General features: G+C 45.5%; 1 protein-coding gene across 3 annotated transcripts in view; it reads right to left on the reverse strand.

The window, feature by feature from the left end:
* LOC139386687 (solute carrier family 12 member 7-like) overlaps positions 1 to 24,437 on the reverse strand; it is a 46,271-nt gene that overhangs the window by 12,963 nt on the left and 8,871 nt on the right. For 2 of the 3 annotated variants that reach the window (XM_071132503.1, XM_071132502.1), the window contains exons 1-14: positions 13,301 to 13,568; positions 8,912 to 9,006; positions 8,567 to 8,698; positions 4,294 to 4,440; positions 3,994 to 4,048; positions 3,700 to 3,830; positions 3,236 to 3,477; positions 2,767 to 2,978; positions 1,985 to 2,152; positions 1,651 to 1,749; positions 1,434 to 1,491; positions 636 to 810; positions 386 to 504; positions 114 to 212 (exon numbers count right to left, since the gene is read on the reverse strand). In XM_071132503.1, coding sequence (XP_070988604.1) covers positions 114 to 212; positions 386 to 504; positions 636 to 810; positions 1,434 to 1,491; positions 1,651 to 1,749; positions 1,985 to 2,152; positions 2,767 to 2,978; positions 3,236 to 3,477; positions 3,700 to 3,830; positions 3,994 to 4,048; positions 4,294 to 4,440; positions 8,567 to 8,698; positions 8,912 to 9,006; positions 13,301 to 13,331 — 1,763 coding nt within the window. In that variant the 5' untranslated portion in view covers positions 13,332 to 13,568. Of the gene's footprint in view, positions 1 to 113; positions 213 to 385; positions 505 to 635; positions 811 to 1,433; positions 1,492 to 1,650; positions 1,750 to 1,984; positions 2,153 to 2,766; positions 2,979 to 3,235; positions 3,478 to 3,699; positions 3,831 to 3,993; positions 4,049 to 4,293; positions 4,441 to 8,566; positions 8,699 to 8,911; positions 9,007 to 13,300; positions 13,569 to 24,437 lie in introns of those variants that run through there. The other variant, XM_071132501.1, reaches the window with a different exon arrangement.

The raw sequence follows: 24,437 nt of genomic DNA on the forward strand, positions 1-24,437 counted from the left end.
ATGATTAGTTGATTGGATGTGTTCGGTGTGTTAGTGCTGGGCTGTAACTTAATATTGGTCCAGAGTCGAAGATCCCTGAATTGACACTTTTGGCATGGGAAATATTAACTCACCAATGGTAGAACTTAAACCTGGGCCTCCAGTTGGGAGTGCGGAGCAGTGTCTGGACGGCACAGGCCAGGTTGACAAACAGGTAGCACATCAGGAAGAACCTGCAACCCAGCCCCACGGAGAAGATGAATAGAAGTGACTTATAGGCTTCCAAAAGGACAATGAGCTAATACTGTACACAACTGACAGGATAAAACATCCCATTACTATAGAGAGAAAGACACAAGCTCACATTTGCAGTATCACCTTCTACACACATACTGAACACACTCACATTGAGAGAATGGGGGCAACAGCATCCAGTGATGCAATAAGGATTCCAATCTCACAGATCCCAGCGGTCATCAAGAGGGCCCAGGTAGGTTCCCCATTGGCTTTACCATGACCAAACACCTGGAGGAGGGGATAGAGAGAGAGATGGAGAAGGAGAGAGAAAAATAAAGAGATAGAGAAACTAGCTGAAGTGTTTATGTTATTGAGATGCAATAGCAAGGGGCATAGCACAGACTTTAGGACCTTCTTACCTGCAGAAAGGGGACAATCCCGTCACGTGCTATGGCCTGCAGCAGACGAGGGGCACCAGTAAGACTCTGCAGCCCTGCCCCACAGCAGGAGAAGAAGGAGCCAATCACGATCACCCATGGAGAAGGCCATGCCAGAGTTCCAATCACCAAGTTCTTCTTGACAGAGTCCCCAAATCTGTAGCGGAAACAGACACAGTTGAATGGTATACAAACACAGGTACTGTAACCCATAATGACAAAGTGGAAACAAGTTTTTAGAAAGTTTTGCAAATTGATTGAAAATGAAATCTAATAACATAAGTATTCACACCCATGAGTCAATACTGATCTTTGTGGTTGAAACGGGGCTTGAAATCCACTCCTCGATTGAGAGACATGATAATTCTATATATGTGGTACAGAGAGGGTCCATTCAACTTATTATGCAATTTGTTAAGCACATTTTTACTCCTGAACTTATTTAGGCTTGCCATAACAAAGGGGTTGAATACTTATTGACTAAAGACATTTCAGCTTTACATTTTTCATTGATTTAAAAAACTTTCTACAAACAAAATTCCACTTTGAGAGTATGGGGTATCGTGTGTAGATCAGTGACAAAAATGTGGCTGTATCACAACAAAATGTGGAAAATGTCAAAAGGTGTAAATACTTTCTGAAGGCACTGTTTGAATGACACAAAGGTCTTTAATATACAAGTTATACACAGCAGGGATGGCTTCTGCATCAATGCTACTGTACATAATGTCATAACAGCTATTGCCATGTCGTAAATAATAACTGTGGAATAGTAGTTACTTGTCTCTCAAAACAACACCCTCGATACAGGCCCCAAATAGCACAACACAGGTCATGTCTGGGAGTTGGGGTTAAGAAAGAAATAGTGTTGTCAAAGTTAACAAATGCACAACACATACACTCTCCCACAATAAAACACACATGCCAGCACTCCATGCATGCATGCACACCACTCCACACATGCACGTCATCATCTCCATGGTTTCTCCAAGGATACAAATGAAAGAAGTGGTTGCTATGGCCAGGATGGTGCCGAAAGGAATAGACCTCTGGGCATCTCGGAGGTCTCCAGATCTGTTGGAGCCCGCCATGATTCCTGTGAGGGGACACACATAGATTCTTCAGAAGCTGAAATTCAGGAAATCACCAACATACTTAAATCTCCGCAGCAGAAAACAACACCAAAACTAAAAACACAAAAGCGTAAGTTACAGTAACTCTTCCAAAGCACAAGTTACAGTAACACCCTTACAATCAGCGTGAGGATGACAAACAATACATTATGTCATATGGAGGTAGCTACAATATGACAATATGGCTACTATACCAACCTGTGACGGAGGGGAAGTAGATTCCCACCAGCAGAGTGAAGAAGGTGGAGATGTCGTTGAAGACGTAAGGCATGTAGATATCTCTGGAGTTATCCTGGGCTGGAACAGATGACTGCCTCTTCTTCTCTACCAGCATCCCACTGGGCCCGTAGTCCCCCCACATGTTGTCTAACAGGAGACACAGAGGAGACACATTATAGTAGACTATAATCTGAGTGTACAAAACATTAAGGACACCTGCCCTTTCCATGACAGGTGAATCCAGGTGAAAGCTATGATCCTTTATTGATGTCACTTGTTAAATCCACTTCAATCAGTGTAGATGAAGGGGAGGAGACAGGTTAAAGAAGGATTATTAAGCCTTCAAAGAATTGAGACATGGATTGTGTATATATGCCATTCAAGATAAAATATTTCAGTCCCTTCCAATGGGGTAAGGTAGTAGGTGCCAGGTGCACCAGTTTGTATCAATAATGGTCCACCAACCAAAGGACATCCAACCAACTTGACACAACTGTGGGAAGCATTGCACTCAAAATGGGCTAGCATCCCTGAGGAACACTTTTGACGCCTTGTAGAGTCCATGCCCCGACTAGTTTGACTTCCTTATTGCGCCCCAGGTTGATCAAACCAGATGATACGGCTTTGATAAAATATGCCAATAATCATTTGGTAAGTGAGTAAGTAGTAGTAGTGCCAATAAGTGTCCTCTGACACAGAATCAGATAACTTTATTACCACGCAACAATTGTTTGAGAAATTTGTCTTGTTGCTCCACTGACCTTTGATGACCCCACTGAGCAGGCCTGGGATGCCCTGGATCTCAGTGACGTTGTTCAGGGTGAAGTACTCATCACAGGTGGCGTTGAGATGGCGGCTGTCACAGAACAGCTCCCACAGCTTAGTGGTGTACGTCACGTTCTTGATCACCTCTGTCTTTACACACTTCTCAAAGTTGTGGTTCTGTAAGGAACGGTTCCCCAGGAGACAGATTCTGTGGGAAATATATACATATATTCATCAGGATATTTTCTTGTATAAAGAACTAAGAATCTTTTCCTTTTGGCCACTGTAACCACTCTAAAGCGTCTATAAATATCTGTCTCACTGATATCAATGTGTGATCACTTTAGTATTCAGCCCTGTAGATCAGATGACTGATGATGGTCCTTTAAAGTGTGAATATGAATCTGACCAGACAAACATAGACACAAGCATCTCCTTTGCCTATAGATTAACTATCTAACTCACGGGAAGTCTGGTGGTTCTATGACGGTCTTGATGACTCCGGCGTAGATGGCCATGATGGAGAGCACCACACAGGCCAGGAAGACCAGGGCCAGCTTGTTGACATATTTGACTCCCACAAACACCACCAGAGCCATGAGAGCCAGGCAGCAAGTCCCGTACACACGCATGTTATTCAGCATGGCCTCCGCCTCGCCCTCCTTCTTCTCCGCCACAAACACTGCAGCGTTCGGCACGATGTACGTCTGGAACCAGAATAGGAGAAAGCTCGGACACTACCTTCATGAAACATTGTTTGGGCCAACAGTTTTCCCGGCCCATGTGACATGTCCAGGAAAAAGTCTAAGCCATTGTTATACGCTGTTACAAGGTACCAACTCCTGGAAGAGTCATGTGGTAATGAAAAACTCCTGCCTCTAAACATTGTGGATTTCCTATATCACGACCAGGCATTGTTTTATCCTTACCAGAAGGATCTCAATGGTACCCAGGATGTACATGGAGCCAGCGAATGTGGTTCCCAGGTAAAAACACAAGCCCACAGCCCCACCAAACTCTGGTCCCAAAGACCTGGAGATCATGTAGTAGGAGCCTCCGGCTGCATGGGGCAAGAGAACAGATACGGGTAAAAGGACTGGAAAGGAAAAGAAGTCAGCCACAGACTATAGCTCCAATGCAATAGTGATAGAGTGCTAAATAACCATAAAAGCAGAGGTTGAGGTTTCTTATTCAAGGTGGAAAATAAGTTGAACTGACATTACCTGGCACTACCCCATTTGTTGCAATAGCACTCATGGATATCGCTGTCAGCATGGTCTGTAAGAGAGTAAAAAAAATACAAAAGAGTAGCATTGGTGGGTGTATGGTTACAATGTCCTCAGGGACCAAAATGAGACCGCTTCATTCATGGCAGAGAGAACTAAGATTGCCAGAGAATTCCACAGTTTAGTACCTGAACTCCCCAAAATGAAGTGTTTGTATATAAGTAGTTAAGCCCAATAGTACTCACACCTTAGTACTCACACCTTAGTACTCTATTTGTATTACTACATAGTACTCACACAGGTGCAACACATGACGACGATGGCGAAAGACTCCAAAATGCCGGCGGTGCCAACGATCCAGGTGAGACGCAGGAAGAGGATGACTCCCAGGATGTTCTGCATGCAGGGCAGGTACACGCCGATGAATGTGCCCATCTGAGGACTCTGGAGGAGCCAACGTAGAGGGCCAGGGAAGAAAAGAGGTACAGTAGGATTACCATGAGTCAGCTTATGGTACAGCAGGGCCTATAAGATGTACTGTAATGCCACAATACAGCATACAATACATTATTGTACAATCCTGTAAAATACAGCTGAGAATACAAGGTCAATTGTCTGTAATAAAGAGATGCTCTGCTTTTTTTGACACCACACTCCACAAAGCAAGTCCTCCATGCTCTAGTTATCTTATCTTGATTATTGTCCAGTCATATGGTCAAGTGCTGTGAAGAAAGACCTAGTTAAGCTGCAGCTGGCCCAGAACAGAGCGGCACGTCTTACTCTTCATTGTAATCAGATGGCTGATATTAATACTATGCATGCCTGTCTCTCTTGGCTTGGCTAAAAGTTGAGGAAAGACTGACTATATCACTTCTTGTTTTTATAAAAGAGGCATTAATGTGTTGGAAATTCCATATTGTTTGCATAGTCAACTTACACACAGCACTGACACACACACACTTAGTCCATGGAACTTCCTTCCATCTTATATAGGGCAAGTGTACAGCAAGCCTGGTTTCAAAAAACAAATAAAGCAACACCTCACGGCACAACACCACTCCCCCATGTGACCAACTTGTTGTGTGTACACTACATGACCAAAAGTATGTGGACAACTGCTCGTCAAACATCTCATTCCAAAATCATGGGCATTAATGTGGAGTTGGTCCCCACTTTGCTGCCAATAGAGCCTCCACTCTTCTGGGAAGGCTTTCCACTAGATGCTGGAACATTGCTGTGGGGACTTGCCTCCATTCAGCCACAAGAGAGGGAGGTCGGGCACTGAGAGGGAGGTCGGGCACTGATGTTGGGCGATTAGGCCTGGCTCGCAATCGGCGTTCCAATTCATCCCAAAGGTGTTCGATGGGGTTGAGGTCAGGGTTCTGTGCAGGCCAGTCAAGTTCTTCCACTCCGATCTGACAAACTATTTCTGTATGGACCTCGCCTTGTGCAAGGGGGCATTGTCATACTGAAACAGGAAAGGGCCTTCCCCAAACTATTGCCACAAAGTTGGAAGCAAGGAATCCTCCTCCACCAAACCTTACAGTTGGCACTATTCATTGGGGCATGTAGCGTTCTCCTTGCATCCTCCAAACCCCGATTTGTCAGTCGCACTACTAGATGGTGAAGCATGATTCATGACTCCAGAGAACGTGTTTTCACTGCTCCAGAGTCCAATGGCGGCGAGCTTTACACCACTCCAACCGAATCTTGGCATTGGGATCTTAGGCTACTCTGCTATGGAAACGCATTCCATGAAGCTCCCGATGACCAGTTCAGCAATCGGCGGTCCCGTTCTGTGAGCTTTTGTGGCCGACCACTTCGCGGCTGAGACGTTATTGCTCCTAGACGTTTCCACTTCACAATAACAGCACTTACAGTTGACCGTGGTAGCTCTAGCAGGGCAAATATTTGAGAAGCTGACTTGTTGGAAAGGTGGCATCCTATGACGATGCCACGTTGAAAGTCACTGAGCTCTTCGGTAAGTCTGTTCTACTGCCAATGTTTCGCTATGAAGATCGCATGGCTGTGTGCTCGATTTTATAAACGTGTCAGCAATGGATGTGGCTGAAATAACTGAATCTGCTAAAGGGGTGAAGGGGTGTTCACATATTTTTATATATACAGTATACTGTATGTACTGACATGTATGTGTAACTGATGCACACACACGCACAATACATGTTCATGTTTTTAAATGTATGTAAACTCTAAAGTATTTTGCCTGTAATGTCTCTCATGTAATGTGTCAGACCCCAGTAAGTCTAGCTAGTGGGGATCCTAATAAATCAAATAAATCAGCCACAATAAATACTGAGATAATTTTTGGTCTTCAATTGTATTGTGGGCAAAAAGACTTGCGCTGACAGACTTTTATCAGAGCCGTACACTATTTAGAAAATGTTTATTTTACAATTGGCTCATTAGCAACCATCAAAACCATTTCAGTCAGAATCCGGTCACTGGCAGCATAAAAAACAATGGTGAAGTCAATGGTCTGAAGTCAGCTGCTTAACTGTGCCCTGTAGCGACACGATTACAAATATTTTCTCACGACTATAAACATCATTTGGCCGGGTTACTCTCATAAAACTCTCATTACTCTCTCTACACATACTCAACACTGTCACATGCCAACCATATCACCCCAATCCTCCTGAAACAATTCCATCACATACGTTGTTTTGGTTTAGCCTGTTCCATCCCACATCCATCCTCCTGTGTTGCCAAATGAAGTTTGGCAAATATTGTCTGATAAAATTATGTAAACACAACTGATAAATTGTTTGCAGTATAAACGTGTGTCACAGTTTAGAATTTAAGACATCAGAAACAAGACATCAGTAACAAGACATCAGAAACAAGACATCAGTAACAAAGCATCAGAAACAAGACATCAGAAACAAGACATCAGTAACAAGACATCAGAAACAAGACGTCAGTAACAAGGCGTCAGTAACAAGGCGTCAGTAACAAGGCGTCAGTAACAAGGCGTCAGTAACAAGACATCAGAAACAAGACATCAGTAACAAGACATCAGAAACAAGACATCAGAAACAAGACATCAGAAACAAGACATCAGTAACAAAGCATCAGAAACAAGACATCAGTAACAAGACATCAGAAACAAGACATCAGTAACAAAGCATCAGAAACAAGACATCAGAAACAAGACGTCAGTAACAAGACATCAGAAACAAGACGTCAGTAACAAGGCGTCAGTAACAAGGCGTCAGTAACAAGGCGTCAGTAACAAGGCGTCAGTAACAAAACATCAGAAACAAGACATCAGTAACAAGACATCAGAAACAAGACATCAGAAACAAGACATCAGAAACAAGACATCAGTAACAAGACATCAGTAACAAGACATCAGTAACAAGACGTCAGTAACAAGACGTCAGTAACAAATCATCTGTAACAAGACATCAGAAGCAAGACATCAGTAACAAGACGTCAGTAACAAGACATCAGTAACAAAGCATCAGAAACAAGACATCAGAAACAAGACATCAGTAACAAGACGTCAGTAACAAAGCATCAGTAGAGAATCCTTCCACAGTGCCCAGCCTATTTTCCACATGCCCAACTCATGCTCATATGTCATAACAGTAAAGTATTTGAAGTCCTTTGCAGTTCTCCAGAGAAATAAACAACAGAACTATTCAGTGAAATTATACTGTATTTACTCTGTGTGCTTTTACAGTTTGGAAAGCATGAATAGCCAAATATAACAGTCAAACATAATGCTACACAGTGTACAGTAACAGGCTACCTTAACAATGATCTGCTGAACTTCATTACAGCCATACAATCCATGCCCCGATCACCACAGGATAAATGAACAACTCTAATGTGTCATCCACCGCCTGATGACATAAGCACCCCCTGTTATACTCCAAAGGTGCAATGGCCCCCACTCTTTCAAGATCAGAGACCCCCCCCCCCCACACACACACGTCATATCGACAGCCCCCCCCCACTCGCACACAAAGACACTGCATGAATACAGTACATACCATATATCCCATAACACAACACAGCCCTCTCTCAATACTGCTGTTGGTTCTCCTATTCGCCTTTTTACCAGGGTCAATGTGGCCCTTGTTCATAGACCGTTCACAACCTGGAGTGGCATCCTCACTATCCACTCTGTCTCCACAACCTCCCCCCCCCTGAGCCAATCAGATCTCCAGCAGGGAGAGGTACTGGGGTAATTGTCAGGGGACAGAGGCATGGTTAGTTTCTGCGGCCTCGTGTTGGTGCTGTGACGCTGAATAGCAACAGTAGGAGTATTTTTTTGGTTGGTTGGTCAGAAGAATGCTGCTTTATATTCTCACATGCGCTCTGCTCTCAGAAGTGCTGTTGCATAGCTACCACACTAACCTAGTCAACTCATGTTGGTTTGCACAATAATATAGATGTTATTGTGATCCAACAACAACGTCATTGTCAAGTGGATTGACAGTTAATACAATGTCTGTCTACTACTGTACCTCTTTAGCGAGGTCTCACAAAGTACCCACCAGGAGAAATTCTTAATAATGCACAATGGTAATGTGGTCCGTACCTTGACTCTAATCTTTGTAACCCCCTCCTCATTTTCATACTCCTCATGCTCAGTGACCCCCTGGGTGAGGTTGGTGTAGTTAGCCAGCTTGTTGAGGAGGGAGGACACCATGGGGTTGCTCTCAATCTCTTCCTGTCAATAAGGATAGAACGACATTGAATCGGGACGTCATGGCATTGAAGACATCCAAGTACAGAACAAACAAAAGCAACAAATGTTTGGATGATATGTACTCTACAATATAATCCATGTAAGCACATAGCTCTCACTTTAGATTAAAGTGGCATAAAACCTATGTGGTAATGAATTACATTATGATATCAAAAGCCTTGACATGTGGATTACCTCAAAGAGAGCCATGTTTTTGCCATCGTAGTAGTTTTCTTGGTCTTGGTCAGTGTTGTTGATGAAAGGGCTGCTCTCTCTGGGAGTGACATCTCCTGGGAGACAACAGAAAAGGAGAAAGAAAACACCTCTACTATATTTGTCTGTCCAATCACTATTGATTTCATGTTATCTTATTGATTACATGGTACCAAAATATTGCAATTCTTTTTAAACTACATTTCTTATGAAACAACACAAACACCACTTTCCTCTGCAATCGATAAAGAAAACCTCTACAGTCCAGACAAAGTCATGTTGATTGTCATTTCTGTAGTAATGTCCTATGGGGTTATGCTGTGACGAGAGAAATCAATGCGATCGTGTGCATCTGATGAGGCTGCTAGTGACACTGGTCAATGAGAATGACACTGTAGATCTCCTGTACAGTATGATGAATAAGGACAAACTACCCTGAACAAAACTTTCTCTTTTTGTGATACTGTAATACAATGTTATTTTCTCATGATTGCTCTCCACCTGGTGTAAAATAAGAGGTGAGATGCAGTGATAAGGAACATTTCAATGTTGTCATCTCATTATGAAGTGTAGTATTCAGGCCTATAACAGCAGACAGAGTTCCATAAAAGGAGTTTCGCCAATCTGCTATTAATCATCACAACAGATCAACCATTTCCATTACAGAGACTTCCTTGTAAATGAGATGGGATGTTACTTCCCAAGAGGGTTTCAATGAAAAGTGCACAATTTCTCAAGCATCGGATTTCTTTGCAATACATATTTAGTTTGCCCTACAGTACACACTGGACATACCACGTAATTCCAACATGGAAATTGGGTAATATTTGATTGAGACGTTGATCAATGAGATTTCAACCTTTATTCATCCACTCAAAAAGACAGCCAGAAGTTTGTTGAATTCTCAAATGTGTTATCACTGCGCTTTCAACCATTTAAAACACAGCAAAGTTCAAATGGGAATACAATTTCAGATATTTATACAGCAACTTAAATGCAGTGTTTCCCAAACCCCAAGGGGTGCACATCTTTGTTTTTGCCCTAACACTACACAGCTGATTCAAAGCTTGATGATTAGTTGATTATTTGAATCAGCTGTGTAGTGCTAGGGCAAAAACCAAAACGTCCACCCCTTGGGGCCCCGCAGACTGAGCTTGGGAAACCCTGACTTAATGTGTTATCACTGTGCTTCAGCTAATATCACAACTGTCACGCCTACTCCTGCTCCAATGCTAGACGTCACCAGTCTACTAACCACCAGTCCTGGCAACTATCATAACGCACACCTGGCAACCATCATTAAGCACACCTGCTCCCCATCGTTATGCACACCTGGATCTTATCACCTTGTTACGGTTTTCTTCTGGTGAAAGAGAGGAGGACCAAAATGCAGCGTGGCTATCTTTATACATCTTTAATAAAATATGAAAAATGAACAATACACAAAAACAAGAAATGTGAAAAACCGAAACAGCCCTATCTGGTGCAACAAACACAGAGACAGGAACAATCACCCACGAAATACTCAAAGAATATGGCTGCCTAAATATGGTTCCCAATCAGAGACAACGATAAACACCTGCCTCTGATTGAGAACCACTCTAGGCAACCATAGACTTTCCTAGACTACTTAACTAAACACAATCCCATAAACTACAAAACCCCTAGACAAAACAAACCACATAAATCACCCATGTCACACCCTGGCCTAACCAAAATAATAAAGAGAACACAGAATACTAAGACCAGGGCGTGACACACCTTGACTCTCCCTTTAGTTAACCCTCAGTAGCCTCAGTCATCAGGCCGTGTTGGTTTTGGTCAGCATGTGTCTCCTGTTTTGTTTATCTGCCGTCTCTCATCATTAAACTCACCTTCGGCACTTTCTTCCTGACTCCAAGCGTATACGTTACAACAACCAAATGACCTGGATTGCAGTTGAGATTATATAAAAATGACCTAGTGCAAGTGATCAATGCTGTTCGAGATTCTGCACAGATTATTATAGCAATTGTGAAGATCTCCACAGACATGCACGGTTTCTATGATTGCATAAGAAGACATTTATAGTTACAGTAGACAACCCTTCAAATTAGTGGATTCGGCTATTTCAGCCACATCCATTGCTGACACGTGTATAAAATCGAGCACACAGCCATGCGATCTTCATAGTGAAACATTGGCAGTAGAACCGCCTTACCGAAGAACTCCATGACTTTCAACGTGGCACCGTCATAGGATACCACCTTTCCAACAAGTCAGTTTGTCAAATTTCGGCCCCGCTAGAGCTGCCGCGGTCAACTGTAAGTGCTGTTATTGTGAAGTGGAAATATCTAGGAGCAACAAAGGCTCAGCCGCAAAGTGGTCGGCCACACAAGCTCATAAAACAGGACCGCCGAGTGCTGAAGAGCATAAAAATCATCTGTCCTCGGTAGCAACACTCACTAGGAGTCAGCGCAATAACTGATCGTCAGGAGCTTCATGAAATGGGTTTCCATGGCTGAGCAGCCGCACACAAGCCTAAGATCACCATGCGCAATGACAAGCGTCGGCTGGAGTGGTGTAAAGCTCCCTGCCATAGGACTCTGGAGCAGAGGAAACGCGTTCTCTGGAGTGATGAATCACGCTTCACCATCTGGCAGTCCGACGGACGAATTTGGGTTTGGCGGATGCCAGGAGAACGCTACCTGCCCGAATGCATTATTCCAACTGTAAAGTTTTGTGGAGGAGGAATAATGGTCTGGGGCTGTTTTTTATGATTCAGGCTAGGGCCCTTAGTTCCAGTAAAGGGAAATGTTAATACTGCAGCATACAATGACATTCTAGACGATTATGTTCTTCCAACTTTGTGGTAACAGTTTGGGGAAGGCCCTTTCCAATGTTCCATCATCGAGTGGAAAGCCTTCTCAGAACAGTGGAGGCTGTTATAGCAGCAAAGGGGAAACCAATTCCATATTAATGCCCAAGATGTTGGAATGCGATGTTGTCCACATACTTTTGGTCATACCATGTATAATGCTTGGATAATTTAATCTGAGCCAATGGCTTAATCCTATTCTTTAACTTTTATTTCGGGTTTAGTTGGAGACGTGAATCCAACATAATTTGTTAACGTGTTAACGTGACGTGAAAGTGATGATATACATATTGTGGATATAATGTTGAAGATCTGACATTGTTTCAAAGGTTAAAATTCAACATATTTTACAAGGTTTGTCTATGCTAAAGATTGGTTACAATGATGACATAATCCTGTGGTTCGAATCCAATATATTTTTTCCAGGTAGAGATTCCATATCCCAATACGTTGACAAATTACGTTGAAACAATGTTGATTCAAACAGTTTGTTTCCAGTGGGTAGTCTCTTTCCACAGTCGCTGTTTCTAATGACATGAGTTTGGCAAACCAAAACTAGCACACTAAATACAATTGACAGACAGCCAGGACATTTTACAGTAGGCTAAGGAAAGCAAGCCAGTCTTCCGAAGATAAGACGAGGGCATTGGTAGAACCATCCATCTCCATCTGCTCTGTTCATTCCAGACACAGGGAAGGCACAGGTACCAGTTATATCAGGCTACATCAATAAATTAGAGGGGAGCTGACACTGTGTCAATCTAGGGAGGTGGACAGGTTCAAGTTTATGCATTAATTCTGGGAGATAATCCTATCGATTTACAGTATGTTTGTTCTGTTGACAGAGATGAACAGAGCTGAACATACAGTAGAAGCACTTGCCAAATTGTATGATAATAACACATTTTGCCATTGGCTTAAGTGAATAACTTCAAGGTAAGAATCTCAGACACTAGGAATATCTTAATTTAACTCCAATGTAGACAAAATCTCTCTCGCTCAAATATTAACCATTTGGCTGATTTAACAGACATTTTCACTATTTAAAGCCACCCAAATGTTGAAAAATCTGTCCACACAACGACACAATCTCATCAGGTAGTGTGAAGTGAAGTGGTGCGGCCTCTATGATAATAAATGACAATGAGAGCTGTTTATAACTCGTTAAGCCTCCACAGTGGCAGATTCATAAGCTGCCTAGCCTAGCACACCTGAGCCTGAAGGTAAGACGCACAGACACAGAGACAGAGAGAGATATCAAATCCCTATATTTAACCCTCGGTCCCCCCAGCACTAATGCAAACGCAGATATACGTATCACAGACTAACAACTACAGTACAATACACAAGGACAGACCTAACAAACACATACATGATGATGGCATAACCAAAGCTTCCACAACAAGACAAACAGCTGTGGTCATGAGCAAAATTCTTACTACAGACCAGATTGTGAATATGCAAATATGTCTAGCCTGATTATTTCATAGGGTTTATCACACAAATGAGCTCACCTGATCGGCGTGAACCCTCCCCACGCTCCATACCAGGGGGGAGGTGCAGCTGGGGTCCACAACACTCTTCCAGTATGCTACTGGAAACCTCAGTAGTTACAGACCTCAGTCTGCTCTGCCTAGCCCCCCTTCAACTGAGTTGACTTGAATCTGTGTAACACAGTTCTCTATGAATGTCTGTCTGTTCTGCGCTAGGTAGCTTTCTGTAGCAGATTTGATTAACGTGTCTTTGGTGCCCTGGGAATCAGCTGCTCCAGAGTTGTGGACATCCTTTCTTTGTCCTGTCTGGAGGCAGTGGAGCAGCATCAGCCCTTGCGCTCCTGACCCCTCATCCACTCACTGGAGGGAGGGGTAGAAGAGGGAGAGGGGTAGAGAGGGGAAGGGAGGGGGAGGGTGCAGCTTTAGCTACTTTAATTCTGTGCCCTGAAACACAGCTCAATGAGCTTACATAGCATGACCCTACACACACACACGCGCGCGCGCACACACACGCACAATTGAGAGAATCCTGTCGTGTTGTATCACTGCTTGGTACAGCAACTGCACCCACCACCCGCAACCGCAGGGCTCTCCAGAGGGTGGTGTGGTCTGCCCAATGCATCACCGGGGGCACACTACCTGCCCGCCAGGACACCTACAGCCCCCAATGTCACAGGAAGGCCAAAAAGATCATCAAGGACAACAACCATGTGAGCCACGGCCTGTTCACCCAGCTATCATTCACAAGACGAGGTCAGGACAGGTGCATCAAAACTGGAACCGAGAGACAGAAAAACAGCTTCTATCTCAAGGTCATCAGACTGTTAAATTCTGTTAAATAGCCATAACTAGTACATTAGAGGCTGCTGACCTATATACATAGACTTGGAATCACTGGCCACTTTAATAATGGAACACTAGTCACTTTAATAATGTTTACATATTTTGCATTACTCATCTCATGTATACTGTATGTATATACTGTATTCTATCCTATTCTACTGTATCTTAGTCTATTCCGCTCTGACATTGCTCACCCAATATTTAAATACCCTTAATTCCATTCCTTTACTTTAGATGTGTGTATTGTTGTGAAATTGTTAGATATTACTGTTAGATATTACTGCACTGTTAGAGCTAGAGACACAATAATTTCGCTACATCCGCAATAACATCTGCTAAACACGTGATTGTGACAAATACAATTTGATTTGACACATTTATTCCACTCAGCTATTAGCTTAGCATAAAAAGTGTGTAAACAGTATACAGGCCGCAAAAATCATCAAACATAATCCGAGTCTTCTGTACTTTTTACATTTAACAGCTTAAATGGAAATCATTATGGAGTAGCTGAGACAGAGGACGTGGAGAAATAATCCATCCATGTGTACCCGATCCTCTGGGAAGTGAAAAGTGCAAGCCACACCAAAGTCAATAGACTGCTGAGTTGTTGTCTGGCATATAAATAACATGGACCTGAAAGGGCGTCTGACAGTGACATTGAAAGGTCTGCTGTGGTGATGACTAGCACATCTGATGCCATATTTCAAATGACACAGCACACTATTAGATGAGGTACTACTTATGTTTCAATGAAAAGCTCTATCCCACACGCCACGCTATGAAAAGCCTTGCCAAAAGAGGTCCCGTTTCACCAGAGCTCTGATTCAAGCGTTCAGAATTAAAGCTTATTGACACTCTTTGCAGCTACAGTAACTTGATCAGACACACTTTCATTAGCAAGGGCAATTCCACAGTAACGGAATGACGCTGAGACTCAGATATTTTACTTTAAAATGTATGCCACAACAAAACCAATGATTGTAAAGTTAAACCAACCATACAACTATATGCATAAGCCCTACTGTCACGACTTCTACCGAAGGGCCGGTTTACTAGCCGCCACGATCCCTTTTTCCTTTTCTGGTTGTTTTGTCTGTGATCCTTTCACACCTGGTTTCATTTGTGTTTAATTCTTTGTTGTATAAGGGTAACCTGTTGCCTGCCTTAGTTCGTGCGGGATTAGACTTGTGGTTATTGTTGCTCGTTCGTATTTGAATGTTTTCACAGTTACGCACATGTATTTAGTGTCGGTACTGTGTTTTATTCCTCCATGCGGTTGCACGAGTTTCTGAGTATGTGGAGCATAGTTTTGGGATTTTTGTCTGTACCGTTTTGTATTGGTGGACTATATTATTAAATTACGCTTCAGATATGGAGTCAGCAGGAGCGGACGCACTCCCAGTGTCCATGGAGGAGTGTGTTCAACACCACAGCAGTGTTACACCGGCTGGGTACCGCAATGGATCAGGTGATGGCGATGATGGAAAGATGGGAGAGAGGTGGCCTTCCCACGCCTCCATCAGCCACAACCCAACCAGTACCACTACCCTCTCCTTCATTGCCTGGGCCCAGTGGGATTCAACTCGCACTCCGGAGGGAGTACGATGGGACGGCAGCCGGGTGCCAGGGGTTCTTACTCCAGATGGACTTATACCTGGCAACCATTCATCCGGCTCCTTTGGGAGGTGAGAGCGTGAACGCCCTGTCTCCTGCCTCTCAGGTAAAGCCCTGGAGTGTGCCAACGCGGTATGGAACGATCCTGACTCGGCGAGGGACCACTACCCAAAGTTCACCCGCCGCTTTCGGGCCGTGTTCGATCACCCACCTGAGGGCCGAGCGGCGGGTGAACGGCTGTTCCATCTGAGGCAGGAGAAGAGGAGTGCTCAGGACTTTGCTCTAGAGTTCCGGACCTTGGCCGCTGGTGTGGGATGAAACGACAGGGCCTTGATTGATCACTATAGGTGCAGTTTGCATGAGGACGTCCGTAGGGAGCTGGCCTGTAGAGACACCACCCTCTCCTTGGACCAGCTGATTGACATGTCCATTCAGTTGGACAACTTGCTGGCGGCCCGCGGACGTCCAGATCGAGTTCTATTAGTTCCATCCCCCAGTTCCTCCACTCCAACGCTCATGGAGCTAGGAGGTGCTGCAGCGAGGGCGACCGGAGGAGGGGGCCTTTCCTGTGCCAGCTGTGGTCACAGAGGGCACACTGCTGACCGGTGCTAGGGGGGCCCTCCAGGGAGTCGAGATGCCAGGCCGAGTACTGCTCGGACACTTCAGGTGAGTCGGCACCAAGCTCACACAGAGCCCCCTGTTGGTCACATGTATGTATTGATTGGTTTTCCTGAATTTTCCCCTCCTTCCCGGCAAAAGGCGCTAGTAGATTCAAGCGAGGCGGGGAATTTTATTGACCATGGTTTAGCGCATAGGTTTTGGATCCCCCTTGTTCAGCTTGACAAACCCTTCCCAGTGCACGCCTTAGATAGCCGACCATTAGAGTCAGGGCTAATCAGGGAGGCTACGGCTCCACTGGTCATGGTCACGCAGGAGGGTCATGAGGAGAGAATTAGTCTCTTCCTCATTGATTCTTCTGCATTTCCTGTGGTGCTGGGGATCCCCTGGTTGGCCCGTCACAACCCCAGGATTTTGTGGCAACAGAGGGCTCTAAAGGGGTGGTCAGAGGAGTGCTCAGGCAGGTGTGTAGGAGTTTCCATCGGTGCTACGATGGTGGAGAGTCCAGACCAAGTCTCCACTGTGCGCATTCCCTCAGAATATGCTGATTTGGCTACCGGCGTCTGTAAAAAGAGGGCGACCCAATTACAAACTCCTCGACGAGGGGATTGTGCGATAAATCTCCTGGTAGGCGCTACACTTCCCAGGAATCACGTGTATCCCCTGTCACAGGATGAGACGGTGGCTATGGAGACATACATATCTGAATCTCTGGGGCAGGGGTACATTCGGCCCTCCATCTCACCTGCCTCCTTGAGTTTCTTCTTTGTGAAGAAAAAGGAGGGAGGGCTGCGTCCGTGCATTGACTATAGAGATCTAAAATCCATCATGGTGGGGTATAGTTACCCGCTATCTCTCATTGCCACAGTGATTGAGTCATTTCACGGAGCACGTTTTTTCACAAAACTGGATCTCAGGAGTGCATATAACTTGGTGCATATCCGGAAGAGAAATGAGTGGAAGACAGCGTTTAGTACCACATCTGGTCATTATGAGTACCTCGTCATGCCGTACGGGTTGAAGAATGCTCCAGCAGTCTTCCAATCTTTTGTAGACGAGATTCTCCGGGACCTGCACGGGCAGGGTGTGGTTGTTTACATCGATTATATTCTGGTCTATTCCGCTACACGCGTATGTGTCTCTGGTGCGCAGGGTACTTGGGCGACTGTTGGAGCATGACCTGTATATCAAGGCTGAGAAGTGCTTGTTCTTCCAACAGGCCGTCTCCTTCCTTGGGTATCGCATTTACACATTGGGGTTGGTGATGGAGTGTGACCGCATTGCAGCCGTGCATAATTGGCCGACTCCAACCACGGTAAAAGAGGTGCAGCGGTTCTTAGGGTTTGCCAATTACTACCGGAGGTTTATCTGGAGTTTTGAGCAGGTGGCTGCTCCCATTACGTCACTGCTGAAGGGGGGGCCGGTGCATCTGGGGTTGTCGGCTGAGGCGGACAGGGCTTTTGGTCGCCTGAAGGCTCTTTTTACCTCGGCTCCCGTGCTGGCGCATCCAAACCCCTCTTTTGCATTCATAGTGGAGGTGGACACGTCCGAGGCTGGGGTTGGAGCCGTGCTCTCACAGCTCGGGTACGCCACCGAAGCTCCGCCCCTGTGCTTTCTTTTCTCAGAAGCTCAGCTCGGCGGAGCGAAACTATGACGTGGGGGATCGGGAGCTGCTGGCTGTTGTCAGGGCCCTGAAGGTGTGGAGACATTGAGGGGGCTCAACACCCTTTTCTCATCTGGACTGACCACCGGAATCTACAGTACATTCGGGCAGCAAAGAGACTGACCACTCGTCAGGCAAGGTGGGCCATGTTTTTCACCCGATTTAGGTTTACCATCTCCTATAGACCAGGCTCCCAGAACACTAAGGCACGCACTGTCCCGACTAGATGACACGGAGGAGCGGATCCTGCACCCATCCTCCCGGCTTCTTGTCTAGCGGCACCTGTGAGGTGGGAGGTGGACGCAGACATCGAGCGAGCATTGCGTGTTGAGCCTACGCCACCACAATGTCCAGCTGGATGGGTGTACGTTCCGCTGGAGGTAAGAGACAGGCTAATTTGGTGGGCTCACACGTCCCCCTCCTTTGGTCACCTGGGGATCGGTAGGACGGTGTGATGTCTTAGTGGGAAGTACTGGTGGTCCACCCTAGCCAAGGACGTGAGGGTTTATATGGCCTCCTGCTCGGTGTGCGCTCAGTGCAAGGCTCCTAGGCACCTGCCCAGAGGGAAGTTACCCCTTCCCGTTCCACAGCGGCCTTCGTCTCGCCTGTCGGTTGACTTCTTGACCGATCTGCCACCGTCACAGGGCAACACCACGATCCTGGTCGTTGTGGATTGGTTTTCTAAGTCTTGTCATCTCCTCCCTTTGCCCGGTCTCCCTACGACCCTACAGACGGCAGAGGCCCTGTTTACTCACATCTTCCGGCACTACGGGTGCCTGAGGACATTGTTTCTGATCGGGGTCCCCAGTTCACGTCCAGGGTGTGGAAGGCATTCATGGAACGTTTGGGGGTCTCGGTCAGCCTTACTTCAGGTTTTCACCCTGAGAGTAATGGGCAGGTGGAGAGAGTGAACCAGGATGGTGGGTAGGTTTCTGCGGTCGTATTGCCAGGACCGGCCAGGGGAGTACATCCCCTGGGCAGAGATGGCCCAGAACTCACTCCGCCACTCTTCTACGAACCTGTCGCCCTTCCAATGTGTGTTGGGCTATCAGCCGGTTCTGGCACCATGGCATCAGAGCCAAACCGAGGCTCCTGTGGTGGACGATTGGGTGAGACGCTCAAGGGAGACCTGGGAGGCCGCCCACGGGTACCTTAAACAGGGCGAAGGGTGGCAGAAGACAAGTGCCGACCGCCACCGCAGCGAGGCCTCGGTGTTCGCACCTGGGGACCGTGTCTGGCGAAACCTGCCCCTCCACCTGCCCTGCCGGAAGCTGGGTCTGCAGTTTGTGGTGCCGTTTAAAGTCCTGAGGAGAATAAACGAGGTGTGTTATAGGTTACAGCTCCCCCTTATTATCGTATTAACCCCTCGTTTCATGTGTCTCTCCTCAGGCCGGTGGTGGCAGGTCCGCTTCAAGAAGATGAGGTGCGGGAGGTCCTTCCCCTGGACATCGGGGGTGGGGTGCCAGCGTATGCAGTTCGGGCCATACTGGACTCGAGGCGTCGGGTGGGGGGCCTTCTGTACCTCGTGGATTAGGAGGGGTACGGTCCGAAGGAGAGATGCTGGGTGCCGGTGGAGGACATACTGGATCCACCTATGCTAAGAGAGTTTCACCGCCTCCATCCGGATCGCTCTGCGCCTCGTCCTCCGGGTCGTCCTCGAGGCCGGGGTCGGCGTGCTGAGGGAGCTGCGCGTCAGGGGGGGTGCTGTCACGACTTCTACCGAAGGTATCTCCTCTTCCTGTTCAGGCGGCGCTCTGCGGTTTACTAGCCGCCACCGATCCCTTTTTCCTTTTCTGGTTGTTTTGTCTGTGATCCTTTCACACCTGGTTTCATTTGTGTTTAATTCTGTGTTGTATAAGGGTAACCTGTTGCCTGTCTTAGTTCGTGCGGGATTACACTTGTGGTTTTTGTTGCTCGTTCGTATTTTGATGTTTTCACAGTTACGCACCTGTATTTAGTGTCGGTACTGTGTTTTGTTCCTCTAGACATGATCGACTCAGCTGTACCTAATAGCTGTATGTCAGGAGTTTCTGAGTATGTGGAGTGTAGTTGGAGCGTATGTTGGGGATTTTTGTCTGTACCGTTTTATATTGGTGAACTATATTATTAAATTACGCTTCTTAGACATACCTGCTCTCCTGCGCCTGACTCCTACACCTCTCACCGAGAAGCACATCATAACAACTACTTTTAACAATTTCCACACACACACACAAAAAAAACATTTACTGAAAGAACAGTGTAGATGCTAAATTCGGTAACAGAATTACGGGTAAAGTAAAAAAAAAAATGAACAGTTGGTGAAAAAGTCACAGAGAGAACATGTGACGATGTCGACTGCAGCAGCTGGCACCTTCACTTGGGCTTCTAGTTCTCAAACACGTAATTCTCCTCTAGGCCTATATCCACCAGTAAGATTGTTAAATAAAGGTCATAAATACATATTGAAACCACTCATATTAGCCTACAATGTCCTTTCTGATTCCGTTTCATTCACGCATATTAATCAATGGACCTTACATTGGAATACATGTTATGCCCACCTGTGTGGTCTTGTTGTGACATTGACTACCATTGCCTTACATGCTGAAGAAGGGTTCATACCTGAAACGTTTGGGCAGCAATAAAAATATGTAAATTTCAGTTTCTTTACTAGAGTGCTGTCCTATTTCGGTCACACCCTGATCTGTTTCACTTTGTGCTTGTCTCCACCCCCTCCCGGTGTCGCCCATCTTCCCCAGCGTATTTATACCTGAGTTCTCTGTTGCCAGTTTGTCTCTTCAAGCATACTTGCATGTTTTTTTGCTGTGCTCTTGTTTTTCCTAGTCTCTGTTTTTTAGCCCTCCCGGTTCCGACCTTTTCTGCTTGTTCTGACACTTAGCCCGGCTGCCTGACCATTCATCCTGCCCTGACCTCGAGCCTGCCTGCCGCCCTGTACCTTTCGGACTCTGGCATTCTGCCTGTCCTCGACCTGCCTATTGCCTGCCCCTTGTATTTTAATAAATATCAGAGACTCGAACCATCTGTCTCCTGTGTTGCTCTCTTTCCGGTGCTCTAGGTCGTCATCATTGTTACGCGCATTTGCGCATAATGACACTCACCTGGACTCCATCACCTCCTTGATTCCCTGCCCTATATATGTCACTCCCTTTGGTTTTTTCCACAGTCTTCATTGTTTCTGTTCCTGTTTCATGTCGGTGCGCTGCTTGTGTTTTTTGTTTTGTTCATTTATTTATTAAAAGTATTCACTCCCTGAACTTGCTTCCCGACTCTCAGCGTACATCGTTACACTGTGTCTGCATCTGGGTCTCGCCCTGTGTCTTTATAATTTATGTTTTTTGGAATACATGTTAAGGCCTCATGACCAAACTCTTTGACAAAGTGCAATTGATAAATGGAAAAAAGGGATGACTGTCTCTTGACACTGAGTCTGTTTTTCCTGAATGGAAGAACAATGTGGGAAACATACTGTACGTTTAATAGAGCTCTTTCAAGCATCACAAACAAACATCCTTTTCCTGAAAGGAGGACTATTTCCACACAAAAAGGGCTCCAACAGTCCACTTGCGTCATAACCTTTTGACATCCTGTACGCCACTAAATATCTGGGATAGGAACCTGGAGGGGAAGGGGATTATAAGGGGATTGTGGGAAATGGAACACTAGGGCCTAGGAAACAAACTTTGTCTCAATTTACTCTCATTCTCTCTGGTTCCTTTCTCAGAGTAACCTAGATAACTTAATAATAACTATGTTGTTATCTGCTCCGATCACATGACATACAGCTATTAGGTACAGCTGAGTAGACCATGTCTACAGTAAAGACATATATTCGCTTATCTGACATATGACAACAGTATCATGTAACACCATGCAGAACACCATGAGAATATATGATAACAACTACCAGTATGTTCAATTACTGTAAACAAGATATCCAACATAATGTAGGTTCACTGAGAACAAAATACGGCATATCTTCAACCCAGAACTTCATAACACAACAGTTGAATGCCCCAAGGGTATAGGCTAATCATTGAGTGTTAAGCTCAATTCACACACTACAGAGACGGAGGGCACGGAGCGTAGCATAGCATTGCAATGTTGTTTTTCATCACAAAAGGGGCGACTCCTTGTAATACGCTCCTTTGAGGTCGCTTCGGACGGCTTATTTGATTTTGGACACTGACATTTTTTGTATTTTGTGTTGGATCATAACATTCGGTTTCGAAAGTGAACGCAGTAATGCGTTTGGTTGGTGGATGTGCATAGCTGTACTGAGAATGAAGCAGCCATGGCAGGTAGCTCAGATGGGAGTAAGTCTGACATGGATGATGGAAGTAGGATCAGTGATGAATCTATCTACACAACTGTACAAGGGAAAAATGCATTTTAAGGTTATAGTTTATTGAGATGCATGAATACACCACGCCAAAGACAGTCGTGAAGAGGGCACGACAAAAACTAGTGGTGTGGGGGCTGTGCTTTGGCAAAGTGGGTGGGGTTATATCCTTCCTGTTTGGCCCTGTCCGGGGGTGTCCTCGGAGTGGGCCACAGTGTCTCCTGACCCCTCCTGTCTCAGCCTCCAGTATTTATGCTGCAGTAGTTTATGTGTCGGGGGGCTAGGGTCAGTTTGTTATATCTGGAGTACTTCTCCTGTCCTATTCGGTGTCCTGTGTGAATCTAAGTGTGCGTTCTCTAATTCTCTCCTTCTCTCTTTCTCTCTCTCGGAGGACCTGAGCCCTAGGACCATGCCCCAGGACTACCTGACATGATGACTCCTTGCTGTCCCCAGTCCACCTGGCTGTGCTGCTGCTCCAGTTTCAACTGTTCTGCCTTATTATTATTCGACCATGCTGGTCATTTATGAACATTTAAACATCTTGGCCATGTTCTGTTATAATCTCCACCCGGCACAGCCAGAAGAGGACTGGCCATCCCACATATGCTCTCTCTAATTCTCTCTTTCTTTCTCTCTCTCGGAGGACCTGAGCCCTAGGACCATGCCCCAGGAATACCTGACATGATGACTCCTTGCTGTCCCCAGTCCACCTGACTGTGCTGCTGCTCCAGTTTCAACTATTCTGCCTTATTATTATTCGACCATGCTGGTCATCTATGAACATTTGAACATCTTGACCATGTTTTGTTATAATCTCCACCCGGCACAGCCAGAAGAGGACTGGCCACCCCACATAGCCTGGTTCCTCTCTAGGTTTCTTCCTAGGTTTTGGCCTTTCTAGGGAGTTTTTCCTAGCCACCGTGCTTCTACACCTGCATTGCTTGCTGTTTGGGGTTTTAGGCTGGGTTTCTGTACAGCACTTTGAGATATCAGCTGATGTACGAAGGGCTATATAAATAAATTTGATTTGATTTGATTTGATATTCCCGCTCAGGAGACTGAAAATATTTGGCATGGGTCAGATCATGCCTCAGATCCTCAAAAGGTTCTACAACTGCACCATCAAGAGCTTTGTGATGGGTTGCATCACAGCCTGGTATGGCAACTGCTCGGCCTCCGACCACAAGGCACTACAGAGGGTAGTACGTACGGCCCTGTACATCACTGGGGCCAAGCTTCCTGCCATCCAGGACCTCTATACCAGGCGGTGTTAGAGGAAGGCCCTAAAAATTGGTCAAGACTCCAGCCACCCTAGTAATAGACTGTTCTCTCTGCTACTGCATGACAAACGGTACCGGAGCGCCAAGTCTAGTTCCAAGAGGCTTATAAACAGCTTCTATCCCCAAGCCATAAGACTCCTGAACATCTAATCAAATGGCCATCCAGACTATTTGCATTGCCCCCCCCCCCCCCCCCATCAGGAGTTACAGAAACTGGCAGCAGTGTCCAGAAAAGGCCATCTATGACATAGTGCCATGGGTGGTATTCCTTCTGATAAATGTCTCCCGTTTGTCTGGGACATGATGATGTATACTGAACAAAAATATAAACGCAACTGAGTTACAGTTCATAGAAGGAAATCAGTCAATTGAAATATATTCATTAGGCCCTAATCTATGGATTTCACATGACTGGGCAGGGGCGCAGCCATGGGTGGGCTTTGGAACCAGGCCTAACCAATCAGAATACGTTTTTCCACACAAAAGGGCTTTATTACAGACAGAAATACTCCTGAGCATCCCCACTCTATTCGTTCTCGAGTGAGACAAAGCACCCAACCCCTCAAAAGCTTTATTCTTATTTACACTTTAGGTGGTGGGTAATTTACTGGGGTTATTTTGCATGTTTTTTTTATATTTACTTATTTTCTCATTCACATGTTAAGGTGTTAGGTAATTTATTGCTGTAATTTATTGCTGTTTACTTTGTGTTCTTTGTGTTCTTTCATCATACTTTTCACCTGTGCATTACATTGTGTTTTATATTGGACCATTTTCCTCCTGATATTTCCACTT

This window comes from Oncorhynchus clarkii, chromosome 28 (assembly GCF_045791955.1).
Source record: "Oncorhynchus clarkii lewisi isolate Uvic-CL-2024 chromosome 28, UVic_Ocla_1.0, whole genome shotgun sequence".
Lineage (NCBI taxonomy): Eukaryota > Metazoa > Chordata > Actinopteri > Salmoniformes > Salmonidae > Oncorhynchus > Oncorhynchus clarkii.